The 12349-nt window shown below is 54.1% G+C and overlaps 1 protein-coding gene across 5 annotated transcripts in view; it reads left to right on the plus strand.

Annotated features, from left to right (window-relative positions):
* The window catches only part of ZBTB17 (zinc finger and BTB domain containing 17), a 28448-nt gene that overhangs the window by 13617 nt on the left and 2482 nt on the right, over nt 1-12349 (plus strand). For 4 of the 5 annotated variants that reach the window (XM_068985976.1, XM_068985977.1, XM_068985978.1 and 1 more), the window contains exons 3-8: nt 8837-9043; nt 9872-10060; nt 10680-10820; nt 11145-11264; nt 11820-12061; nt 12138-12280. In XM_068985976.1, the coding sequence (XP_068842077.1) occupies nt 8839-9043; nt 9872-10060; nt 10680-10820; nt 11145-11264; nt 11820-12061; nt 12138-12280 (1040 nt within the window). In that variant the 5' untranslated portion in view covers nt 8837-8838. Of the gene's footprint in view, nt 1-8836; nt 9044-9871; nt 10061-10657; nt 10821-11144; nt 11265-11819; nt 12062-12137; nt 12281-12349 lie in introns of those variants that run through there. The other variant, XM_068985979.1, reaches the window with a different exon arrangement.

Below are 12349 nucleotides of genomic sequence, written 5' to 3' on the forward strand. Positions count from 1 at the left end.
ATGACACCGCCACTTGACCAGTTTCTCAGGCTAAAAATTTTGGTGTCATCCTTGACTCCTTTCTTTTCTCACAACCTGCATCTTACTTGGTCAGTCTTTCTGTTGGCGTCACCAAGACATATCCCTGATCCGACTACTTCTCACCTTTCCGCCTACTCCTTGTTGGAGGCCACCTTCCTCTCTGGCTTGTCTCCTGGTGTTCCTGTGTCCATCCACACTTGCCTCCTTGTAGTGACTCTTCTGTTCTCAGGCGCACCGCACCCCCAGGGCATAGTAGCCTACTTAGAAGAAACTCCAAAGCCTGACTTGCCTCTGAAACCCTGAGTGATCTCAGCCTCTACTGCTGCCAACCTTGGTGCTTCTCATCCTCCTGCTCCCTCCCCCCTTTTCAGGCACTCTGGCCCCTTTGTCCAAGTAACGTGTGTCTCCGGACCTTTGCTTTTGCCCTTCCTTATGTCTGTAATCATCCCTGGGCTTATGGTGGCGTGGCTCGCTCTTCACTTCATCCAGGTCTTTGCTTCAGTGTCACCTCCTCAGAGAGCTCCTCCTTGACCCTTTTCTGGTTAATAGCCTTGGCTTTCTTTGGTTTTCTTCACAGCACTGAGTATGTGACATTATGTAGTGTGTGGATTTATTACCTGTCTTCCCCACTAGGCTCAAAGTGGGAATACTGCCCCTAAGGTGAGCACAGAGTAAGCACTCATTAAATGTGTGTGTGATTGTTTAGTCTCTATTTATATCTGTTTCCTGATTTATGGATGGAGGACCCCAGAGGGGAGTATAGTAAGTATATGGGCAGCTGTATCACACTACAGAGCTTCTGTATTTTAGGGGAGATTTCTCATTCTTATGCATAGAACTGTTTCTCAAATACATATTGCTACTGTTGTGATTAAGACTGTGATTAAGAGTTCACTTTTCATAGTGGCTTTATCTGTTAGTTTTTCAGTAGTAAGCACCAAAAGTACAATGATCATTTTGTAAGGGTCCACAGAATACTTTGACCTTGAATCAGTCATATTCCACATGGCCAGTAATCTGTTCTATACCAGGCCTATTCCCCAACTTGATTTGAGAGCAAGGTTTTAGGTGCTGTAAACAGCTGTGAGGAAGAAACAAGAAGTCTGCCCACCCAGCAATGAATACAATCATTTTTAATTAATGTTTTTTCAAATTAACTTTTAAATTAAAAAATTGTGTCTATTTTTAGCTGTGTTGGGTCTTCATTGCTGCGTGGGCTTTGTCTCTAGCTGTGGTGAGCGGGGGCCACCCTCTAGTAGCAGTGTGCTGCTTCTCATTGCAGTGGCTTCTCGTTGCAGAGCACAGGCTCTAGGGTGTGTGGGCTTCAGTAGTTGCGGCTGCCGGGCTCCGGAGCACAGGCGCAGTAGTTGTGGCTGCCGGGCTCCGGAGCACAGGCGCAGTAGTTGCGGCTGCTGGGCTCCGGAGCACAGGCGCAGTAGTTGTGGCACACGGGCTTAGTTGTTCCGCAGCATGTGAGATCTTCCTGGATCAGGGATCAGATACATGTCTCCTGCGTTGGCAGGCGGTTTCTTTACCACTGAGCCACCAGGGAAGCCCAGCAGTGAATTTATTAAACTTCGTAGGAGAAGACATGTACAGGTGTAATTTCAAGCTGTGTCCATGTGGCACCACCCTCGGAGTACTGGGCAGAGAATGATAAGACCCCACGCATGTCCCCTATGTTCTGATGTTCTCTTTTTGGTAGCAAGGCCCTTGATCTGCACGTACTGGTACAGTGGGTTCTAACCTGGCACACGTGCTGGGATATAGGACTGCTTTCTGCAGGGTCAGCCAGCCCTTCCTGCCCAGACACGTTCCTAGAGCGGTGGGGTCAGGGAGAAGGGTGTCCACTCCCTCTTCAGAAGCATGGTTAAATCTTAGAGGTCGTGGAAGTTACATAGTTTGAAAAGCAACATCAGTGTCACAATTTAATTTTATATTTAGACATTATTTTTAGATTTAAAAATCAGGTTTTTTTTCAGTGTTTTTTTATAACACAAATTCAGCAGAGAAAACAGTACTAAACCTTGGCAGGGAGCATTATATAGCAGGAAGCAGTGATTTTCAGGGTGGGGGCCACTATTCAGTAGAAGATGAAGCATTTGGGGGCTGTGGGGAAGGGCTGAGTCAGGTTTGTGGGTTTATATAAAGTGGAAATTGATTCTAATAGTTTGAGAAACACAAGCTTAATAGAAGAGCTGTATTTGCTGGGCAAGGAGAAAAGTCCCATAGGGCTGGTTTTGTTGATATTTTGCTTCTCTGTCATGTTGCCTGTTGTTGATATTTGCTTCTCTGTCATGTTGCACTGAAAAGGGACGGGTTGTCACACTGGGTAGGTTGGTGGGGTTGGGCAGGGAGGTTTCACGTTTGCTGGGCTGGCCTGCTGTGAACTTCCGTTTCCTTGGCCCAAGTTTGTGTATGCCAAGTTGTGTCCAGGAGCCACCAGTATTTCTAGAGAATCAGGAATGCTGATCCTTGTCACTGCTCTCAGATCCCTCCAGGCCTCTGGATGGCTGTGTCGTGTCCAGGCCTGTAGCTGGCACAACAAGTTCTAGGAGCCAGGGGCTGTGGTTCATTTAGATCGGCCTCTGGTGATCGGCCAGTTGTTTCCTGGCTTAATGGCTTCCCTCTGTGCCACAGTTTGGAAATCCTGCCTGCAGTTTAGTGCTGATAACCTGGGTAATATTTCATGTTTGACAGGTGCCCATTCGACTCTGAGATAGAGCGGTGCTCTGTGGACCCACTCAGAGCTTTGGGCAGGCCGGTCATCTGGAAGCACACTTGGGGTTTACTAAACAGTTGTTCAATATAAAGTGCTTCCCTGACAGGGAAAATCACTCTTACTTGTTCTTTTCCAGTACCCTCTTGTCTCCAATATAAAGTGCTTACCTGACAGGGAAAATCACTCTTAGTTGTTCTTTTCCAGTACCCCTCTTGTCTTTTAATGTTAGTTGGGCTCTGGGATTTTTCTGGATTACATTTAGAAGGAGTAATGAGATTATTACAATGTCTAAACAAGGTTCAAGTCACCAAGTACACTTGAGGTGCCCAGCATGAAAAGATAATGTGGAAATCATCTGATGTGGTCTTTGGCCTAAAAATATATGTAGTCTGCATCTGTTTCCTGGTAGCAGTCATTTGCTGAGTGCTTACCACGTGCCAGGCACTGGGCAGGCCCTTTGCTTACCTTTCCTAATTGGATCCTATAACAAACATGGGAAGTAGTTCCATTGGTTCCAGTATGCAAGAGAAGGTCATCACCTGCTGGTGTGGTGGGTGGCAGGCCCTGGATTTGGCCCTGCTTGGCTTGACCCCAGAGGTTCTGCTGCCTGCATGGTGCTGAACTGCCTCTTAGGTCCTTACCCTTGGAGGTAGCAGGGTGGAACTTGGAGCCCAGGGTAGCAGTGCTCTTAGTTTTGAGGTGATTGGACTGTGCCACACCTGGTGCCATGCTGCTTGGCATGTTGAGGACACTCCATAGATGCTGTTTTGTTGATACCGGTCGGAGGGGGTGGTGTGGGATTCAGGTTTCACTGGACTGAGTAGCGTGGTTTTCCTGACCCAGTGAGAAACCTTCCTCACCTTAGCAGTCTTTTTGCACATGTTTTGGATCTGAAAGGCAAATGAGATGGATTGTATTTTCTCTGGTGCCATCGGCCCCCTGCACCCCCTGCACTCCTTTCAGCCTTCGAGGCCCTTTCCCCTCCTCAGGGTAGCCTGGGCCAGAGTTGCTGGGGGCACAGTTGGAAACGACCCCGTCTCTGCATGGGACTGAGTGTGGCACCTGTACCTTACTACTTTCTTATTACAGATATCATTAAATGTTGAAAAATGTTCCTTTATAAAAGTATACAAAATGCACGTTTATATAATCTAGGTGAATCCAGATTAAGAAACAGAGAGCTTCCAGTATCTTAGAACACCCCTGATTGCGCCTCCTCCCATCCAGAGAGAACTGTTACCCTGAAATTTTTCATGAATCATTCCCTTTTCTTTACATTTTTACCATCTGAATCAGTTATCTCTTGCTGTCAGCCAACCATCTCAATGCTTAGTGGCTTGAACCATCAGGAGTTTTTTGTTTCTTCTCATTTCATGGGTTGACTGGGCAGTTGTTTTTGTTCCACGAGGTGTTGGGGGTCATTCCTATGCCAGCATTCAGCCAGTGGCTGGGCTGGCACCCTGGCGCTGTCAGCAGGGGCCTCTCAGCTCTTCATCGTGCACAACGGTGTCTCCTCCAGAGCCCCTCCGTGTGTTTTCTGTCCTCAGCAGGAACACCTGGGCATCTGTACAGCAAGGCAACTGGGCTCCAAGCAAGCAAAAAGAATCTTCCAGACCTCCTAAGGGCCAGGCCTGGGACTGGCACAGTGTCACTGCTGGCCGCCCAGATTTGGCTGGAGTCTCGTGCAGGCATGGCTGGAGGGAGGGGTTGCTGGCTGCTGTCTACGGAGGCTGCGCCCGCTGTGCCTGTGTCCGTGTTGCCCATTTGGAACCATGCTGCGCGGCTTCCCCAGGTCCCTCGTGTTTTCATTCCCAGATGAATTTCTTGTGAGGCCAGCCAGGGCTCGTGTCCAGCCAGGCTGCATGTCCTCTGGGGAGCATCCCAGCTCTGATAACGCGGTCTGCCCCAACAGTCAGGGCCATTGACCGGGCAGATGGCGATATCACGGAAGCTGCCTGTTTGCAGGCAGGAGTTGGTTGGAAATATGAGGGCTTTGGGTTTGGTGGGCTCTGCAGTGTTGTTGTGTGTGAGTTTCCTCTTTCTTGGAAGCAGCTTTAACTGAGGCCCACGTGTAGCACCCTTGAAGCGAGGTGAAATGAGGAGGAAGGCATGCTGATGCTTGGCAGAGAGCACCACATAGTACGGGTGGGCTGGAGGAGCTGCACTTGATCCCGGTCATGGGCGATGAGAGGTGGGATGGCTGCTGATCTTACTTTGTGTTTAAAGTCTCCTCAGATAGTGCCCCCTGCTCACATGGACTCGGGACTCCTGGCTCCCAGCACACTGCCTGCCCCTGGAGCCCCCAGGTCTCTCTGTGTGCCCCATGCACTCACCTCTCTCTGGTCCCCTCTAAGCTTGCTCAGATCCTGATAGGTTCCTTTCACTGTAGAGCAGGGGTCCCCATCCCTTGGGCCACAGACCAGCATCTATCTGTGGCCTGTTAGGAACTGGGCTGCACAGCAGGAGAGTGACCGGTAGTGAGCAAAGCTCCATCTGTATTTACAGCTGCGTCAGTCACTTGCATCCCCCGCTACGCCCCGGCTGTGGAAACATTGTCCTCCTTGAAAACCAGTGCCTGGTGCCAAAACGGTTGGGGCCCACTGCTGTAGAGTATGAGAGAGGAGGCAGTCGGAGCATTGCACGCTCAGTTCACCTAAGTCTGGAGGTGGGGCGCTGCCTGGCTGTAGCTCAACCCCTCCGAGGGGACGCCCCTCACTGGCTCTGGGCACTGCCTGGGGGAGAAAGGGGCTGTGGGAGCTTTCTTAGGCAGCAGGCTCGAGGAGGTGAGTGGGTGAGTCTGGAAGACTGCCCCTGGGGCTTTGCAGTTATGAAACCCACAGTGCTGCTGACAAGTGACACCATTTGGCACTTGGCAAGCCCCTCAGGGGCCAATCACAAGATGGGGCTTGTGAGCGTATATGTGTAAGCACTGCTGTCTGTCTGTGGGGATGGTCTTTTTTCTCCTTTTCCCTTCCTTCCTTCCTTCTAGTTCCTCTCCCTGCTTCTCCTGTCTTTCCCTGCTCTCTCCTCTCTTATCCTCTCCTGGTTTCTCTCCCATCCTTTTATTTGACAGAAGAGATGATCTTTTAGGACTGTTTCTCTTGTTGGAACAGCTCTGGAGGCTTCAGAGGGATTCCAGAAGGCTTCCGTGTTCTGACACCCACATCTGGGGAGGAGCCCACTTCTGGGCGGGCATGTCTCATCGGAAAGGTGTGGTTAGCTTTGGGTGGAAAACATTACTCAGGGCACACAGCTGCTCCTGTGTGTGTGGGGGTGCTGGAGCCACTGGGTCACCGAGCACCCTCTCCTGGGGACCTTCCCCCAAGGCCTCTGGACATAAGCGCCCCGACCCTATGCCCCCCCACCGTCCGCCATCCCCCACCAGGAGTCCTGGGCTTCGAGCCCCTTCCCCTAGAGGCCTCAGGGAGTGTGACAGCCTGAGGGCTTGTTGTAGCCCTGGACCCAGGGAAGGCTAATAATCACCTGACCTTTAAGCCAGCTGGTCTCTCCACGCTGTGGGCCAGGAGTCTTTTCTCACGTTTATCTTCCTAACAAGTCAGATCGCTTTCCGGCTGGAGGGTTCTGCTTTCAGTTGGCTCCAGCCCAGGGGGATAAGAACAACTCTTTGCCTCTTATGTGGGGGTGGGAGGCAGGGAACTCATGTTCAGCCAGCACTCCTTTTCTGAGCCTGGCAGGTGCTTCCTCCCGGCTCCTAGTGAAGGTGAGAGAGCCAGGCCCCCCACCAGGAGGGACTGGTTTGGGTCTGATTGGAAAGTTCTGAGGGGAAGATTCTGCAACTCATCGAGGAGGCCCTTGTGGTCCTTCACTCTGCACTTGGGAGGTGTCTCACCTGAGGCTCCCGAGGACAAAGAGGGTGAGCTGGTGATTGGAACTCAGGGGCTGCCCACGCCCACATGCGCACATTTGTCTGCTCGTGTGGCTTTTTCCACAGCAGGGAGAAGACAGCTCAGAGGTTGGTTTGGCCCAGGCCTGTCCTTGCCACCCCACTTTGGTTCCATTTACACCTGCCTGGTATGTACCCCCTTCAGGTCCCTGGCCTAAGTGCCCGGCCTGTGTGTTTAGCCCACAGGCTGGACGCTGGTTCTTTTCCATGTCTCCAGACTTCTCTGTTTTAGCTTTGACCTGCTCAGGAACAGAGCAGCCAAACTTCTCCCTTGCATCCCTGTAGGTCACTAATGGGAATGAATGGGAACTTTTCCCAGGGATTGAAGGCCTTTATGGGGTAGCCCGGGCAGTAGCAGCCTTTGCTTCTGGGGCCTTGGTGTGCTGGCTGGTTTGTTGCCCAGCAAATTGTTCAGCCACCTTGAGTCTGACCTCTCGGCTCCAGAGCTGGCTTCCAGCTCTTCCCTGCTTGTACATAAGAACTTCGGGTCACAGCCATTTCTAATCTCAGTGGTCCAGGAAGCTGTCCCTCTGGCTGGGAAGCTGGGGCCAAAGGACAGTCCTGGGGATGCTAGGGGAAGGGAAGGGGGATTTTCAAGTCTCCGGCAGCAGCAATTCTAAACTTATGACTCAGGGCTGGCACCCTGTGCCACGCGGCCTGTTTTCACTTTCTGGCCCCCCTTACTTGATGGAGCCCTGCCCACCTACCTGGTGACTTGTCCCAGTTCAGCAAATACACCCCTCCACTTTTGATAAGTTTCCAGACACTGTGGAGTGGGTGGGCTGTGTATCCTTCAAAGCTGATGGATCTGTGCTGGCTGAGCCACGTGCGAGGGGGCGTGGCTTTCATCATGTCTCATCACAGCCAGCCAGCCATACATGGTCACTGTGGCTGCAGAGCTGCAGCATGGTGACTCAGCCCCAAGAGGCTGATGTAATGGGGGGAAAACCGGAGCCAGATTGTGGTTGCTGAAACCTAGAGGCTGAGAGCCACCCCCTCACCCCACCGCCCTACCCCAGGGTCACCCTCGCCTGCCCAGGAACCACCTAGGGCAGCTCTGAGCAGACCCAGGTCTCAGAGCAGAGGTTCCAGAAGAGCTGGAAGAGAAACTACTGCCTCTTAATCAGATGCCGGGCCAGGGTGTGACAGCCCAGCCTTGTTGGGTCTGTGTGATGTGGTCACGGGAGTGGGCGTGGACATTTACTTGGAAATTCATTCTTTCTTGAAAGGAGAGCCTGCCTGCTTCTTTTCCTTAGAAAATACCGATCTTGAGAAGGACCCAGGTGTGGTATTGAGGGGAGGGGAGAGCCATTTTAGATTCTTACTCAGTCATGACTTGTGCAGTTCAGGGTGATTTGGTCCCAGGCCATGCAGTTTTTGTGAGCATTTTTACTTGAGATAGTTGTGAAATTTCCAGGCAGTAACTAAGCAAGGCCTTTGACAGAGAAACTTCAGCCAGGCCAGCAGCTCTTGGGCTAGGATCAGAGTTCATTCTTTCTCGAGGGACAACCTAGAGAGGTTTCCAGAGGTGGAGAACTCACCAACTTTATGTAATTCACTGAGCCCATGAAGTGGAGAAGAGCAGGAATCACAACTCCTCACCCCCAAAGGCCAGGTTTGCCGTGGACAGGGGGACTTGCACAGAGCCCTGTGGGTGCTCCAGGAGAGGAGCCGGTGCTGAAATGCTGGCCGCTGGAACATCTGCCTTCCCAAGGGCATGTTTCCCGTGTGCACGGCACATGGAGTAAAGTGAAAATAAAACAAAGGTTTTCATGGAGCCCAGTACATCCAGTTGAAAGATCTGTTGTTTATTCTAAGATTTTGTCATGCATTCTGTTTGTAAAAAAATGTTAAGCAACCGTTTGTTTTAAAAAGTACTGACAGTAATCAGTGTTTTGTGTTTACTTGGTTTTTGACTTTTTAATATCATTTACCTGCTGAGACATGAAGGTGACTGTTTCGTGGTGGCCTCTTCATGCTTTTTGGGTTTTGCACCTTTCCTGGCCAGTCATTCTAAGGGTCTAGAAGCCAGCCCCTGGTTGGTCTGGGCCTGCAGAGGCACCTGGCCTTTGTGGACTTGGTTCCATCCTCCCTGTCTCCCTGCTTCTGGTCCGAGGGTGTTGGGATCACTGGTGGGGCCGGTTGGCGTTCTTCCTTTTGGTAACGCAGAGGCCTGTGGCTTTCCCCAGACATGGATTTTCCCCAGCACAGCCAGCACGTCTTGGAGCAGCTGAACCAGCAGCGACAACTGGGACTTTTGTGCGACTGCACTTTTGTGGTGGACGGCGTTGACTTTAAGGCTCATAAAGCAGTGCTGGCAGCCTGCAGTGAATACTTCAAGATGCTCTTTGTGGACCAGAAGGATGTGGTGCACCTGGACATCAGTAACGCGGCAGGTACCCTGCTGGGTCCAGGGCCGAGTTTGTGGTGGGCCCCGTGCCACACACGGCCCTCCTTGAGCAGCACCTTCCAGCTGTGGGGGATGGAGGGTGGGTGCCAGACTTCCCACACAGGACTCGGCCATAAGTGCTTGAGTACCAAGTTCTTACCATGATTGAGGGGCCTCTTTTGACTGGGAGCGGGGTGGTAAGGGGAGAGTGGCAGGAAGACCTCATTATAAGCTTTAGGATGAGTGAACACAGGACAGGCTCATCAGAAGGGGCAGAGAGCAGGAAGGCTCTGAGCCCCTGGTCCCTTTCCATTGCTGAGTCAATCTTTGACCCACTATCCCAGTGCCTTGATGGCAGTGGCAAGGTTTGGGTTCTGGAGGAGGAGTGTCAGGAAGGTCTTGGGATTGAAGAAGGAGCTAACTGGTCTTAGGTTCAGGTTCTTAACCCAGAATGACATGCCATGCTGCCAGAAGTTTGGCCAAGGTGGTGTTTCCCCATTTTACAGATGCGGAAACAGGCCCAGAGAGGTCAGGTGACTGGCCTGGACGTCAGATAGAGGGTTGGTGGCAGAGCCCTGAGGAAAGCCAGTGGTGATAAAGCGCAGTGGCTGGGTGAAGGGTGCTCAGAGTGGCCGTTCATACCCTCTGCCCTCTGTGGGTGTGCTTCTTTTTGGAGCCTGCCTCTCCACTGGCACAGGAGATGGGGGAAGTGGCCTGCCACTGCCACTCTGCTTTTTACGAATCCCTCGATCCTGCCATGGAGTGGAGCGACTGGACAGGGTGCTGGTACCAGGTCTTGAGATGGTACCATGACGGATGTCTATGTCCTTGGCAGGCCTGGGGCAGGTGCTGGAGTTTATGTATACAGCCAAGCTGAGCCTGAGCTCTGAGAACGTGGACGATGTGCTGGCCGTGGCCAGCTTCCTGCAGATGCAGGACATCATCACGGCCTGTCATGCCCTCAAGTCACTGGCTGAGCCGGCTGCCAGCCCTGGGGAGAATGTGGAGGCCTCAGCCGCGGAAGGTAAGCTTCTTGGCAGGCTGTTCCTGAGCAGGTGGCTCTTGAAGAGAGCTCTGCCCCTGCCTCTGGGTCAGCGTCATATGGCCTCGCCTGCGTTGTAGGGAGCTCGTGGGGAGGAGCTGCAGCGAAGTCTGAGAATGCCTCTCAGAGGGGCCCTTCTGCCCTCCCTTCCTGAAGGCACTGGGCAGCCACGCCTGGCTCAGGGCCTTTATACCAGAATCCACTCCTCCAGCAGGCCTCCTCTCCCCCCACCTCCTCCTGGTCCTCTAGCTCCTCAGGAAAGCCCCCAAGGCCCCATGTGGGCCAGAGTCCTCCTGACACACTTTGAGAAAAGCACACTCCTCTGCATGTAAGCAGCAGTCTCTAGCATCGTTTCATGTGTGAGGTCTGTCTCCCTGACCAGTCTGCCAGTCCCACGGCTGTTATATCCCAGGCCTAGCTGGCAGTCTTGGCATGATGTTGGTAACTGTGAAGAGTCTGTTGAGTGAGCCAACCGACAAACCACTACTTAGGTACATCCCAAGGGAGGGTCTGGGAGAGCTAGCGAGTTCTGGGCCACTTCACCCCTCCCAGTGGTGGGCACTTGATGGGAAATGGCAGGTCTGTCCTCTTCCATCTCCAGTGGGTGACAAGAGAGCCAAAGAGGAGAAGGCTGCTGCCACTGCGCTGAGCGAGCTGGACCCGGCCAGGAGCAGTCCGCCCGCGGGCCCAAGCCGGGAACCCAAGGAGGAGCGAGGTGGCCAGGCCGAGAGCACAGGCAGCGGTGAGTTGCCATGCTGAGGATCCAGCTGACTGGCTGTCGCCTGCTTGTGGGCTCCAGCACCACAAGTGGTTTCCTTGGGAGGCTCTTGGTGAGGGGACACAGGCAGCTGCATCCCTTGAGCTCAGGCTCCCCAGAACAAACTGTTGGTTTTTCTGGGGCATCTGTTAAAGCCAGAGCAGAGACTCAAACGACCTGAGCTGAGATGTGCCGGCCCCCCCAACCCTCCGGCCACAGCCACTTCCAGAGGCCTAGTCCAGGAGACCCCATCCAGCCCCTGGACAGAGGGCCCCAATCCAGCCCTGGATGCCCCCACCCCCACTGCAGGTGCAGAGCAGACGGAGAAGGCAGATGCTCCCCGGGAGCCTGTGGAGCTCAAGCCGGACCCCACGAGTGGCATGGCTGCTGCTGAGGCCGAGGCTGCCTTGTCAGAGAGCTCAGAGCAAGGTACCTTCCACTGGCTAGGCCGGCCCTCACTTAGGTCAGCGTCCCCCACTCTTCCTGCGACAGCTGATCTCACTCTGAGTCACTCTTTCACATCAGCTTTTGGGCCAACATCATCTTTTCTCATTCCTGAACTTTGATGTCAGTTTCTTGGTTGTATATCCTATATCCTGGCCTTGCTTCCTTTTAGCACAGAAGTATGGCTGTCACAGTACTGGCCCGCCTGTTTCTCCCAGAGCTGAGCACCATGGGGGAGCTTTGCTGCCCCTGGCACCCACCCCTGCCCCTGCCCCCAGTGCTTGTTGGCTGACAGCATCCTTCCCACCTGGGGCGCCAGCTTGGGGACCTGGTGGACCGAGGCCCATCTGTAACCTTCTGGTAGCACTGTCCGGGTCATCGGTCTCCCTAGGCTTCCTTCAGCTACCCTGCGGCTTCCAGACCCTGCCAGGCACTTGCGAGGCGCCCACGCAGAGATGAGCCCGCCCCCAGCCTCACTTGACACCCACCCCCCACCGCCCAACTCCCAAGATGCCTCAGTGCCTGCCCTTCTCCTGGCAGAAATGGAGGTGGAGCCGGCCAGGAAGGGAGAAGAGCGAGAGGAGGAGGAGGGCGCCGCGTCGGCGGTGGTCAAGGAAGAGGGGCCGCCACTGGAGAAGGGCGAGGCCCCGGAGGAGAGTGAGGAGTCAGCCAGCACGGACTCGGGTCAGGAGCTCGGCGCTGAGGCCCGAGGCCTGCGCTCAGGCACCTACGGCGACCGCACGGAGTCCAAGGCCTATGGCTCGGTCATCCACAAGTGCGAGGTGCGCCGTGGGCGGTGGCGGCCCAGCCCCGGGCCCCGCCCGGCTCCGCCCCTGACCCCGCCCCCTGCATCCGCAGGACTGTGGGAAGGAGTTCACGCACACCGGGAACTTCAAGCGGCACATCCGCATCCACACCGGTGAGAAGCCGTTCTCGTGCCGGGAGTGCAGCAAGGCCTTCTCCGACCCGGCCGCCTGCAAGGCCCACGAGAAGACGCACAGGTAGGCCCCGGGGCCGCCCCCTTCCTCCGCCTGACCCACCCTGGATCCCCGCCGAGCGCCCCTCTGCGA

This window comes from Capricornis sumatraensis, chromosome 14 (assembly GCF_032405125.1).
Source record: "Capricornis sumatraensis isolate serow.1 chromosome 14, serow.2, whole genome shotgun sequence".
In the NCBI taxonomy this organism is placed as follows: domain Eukaryota; kingdom Metazoa; phylum Chordata; class Mammalia; order Artiodactyla; family Bovidae; genus Capricornis; species Capricornis sumatraensis.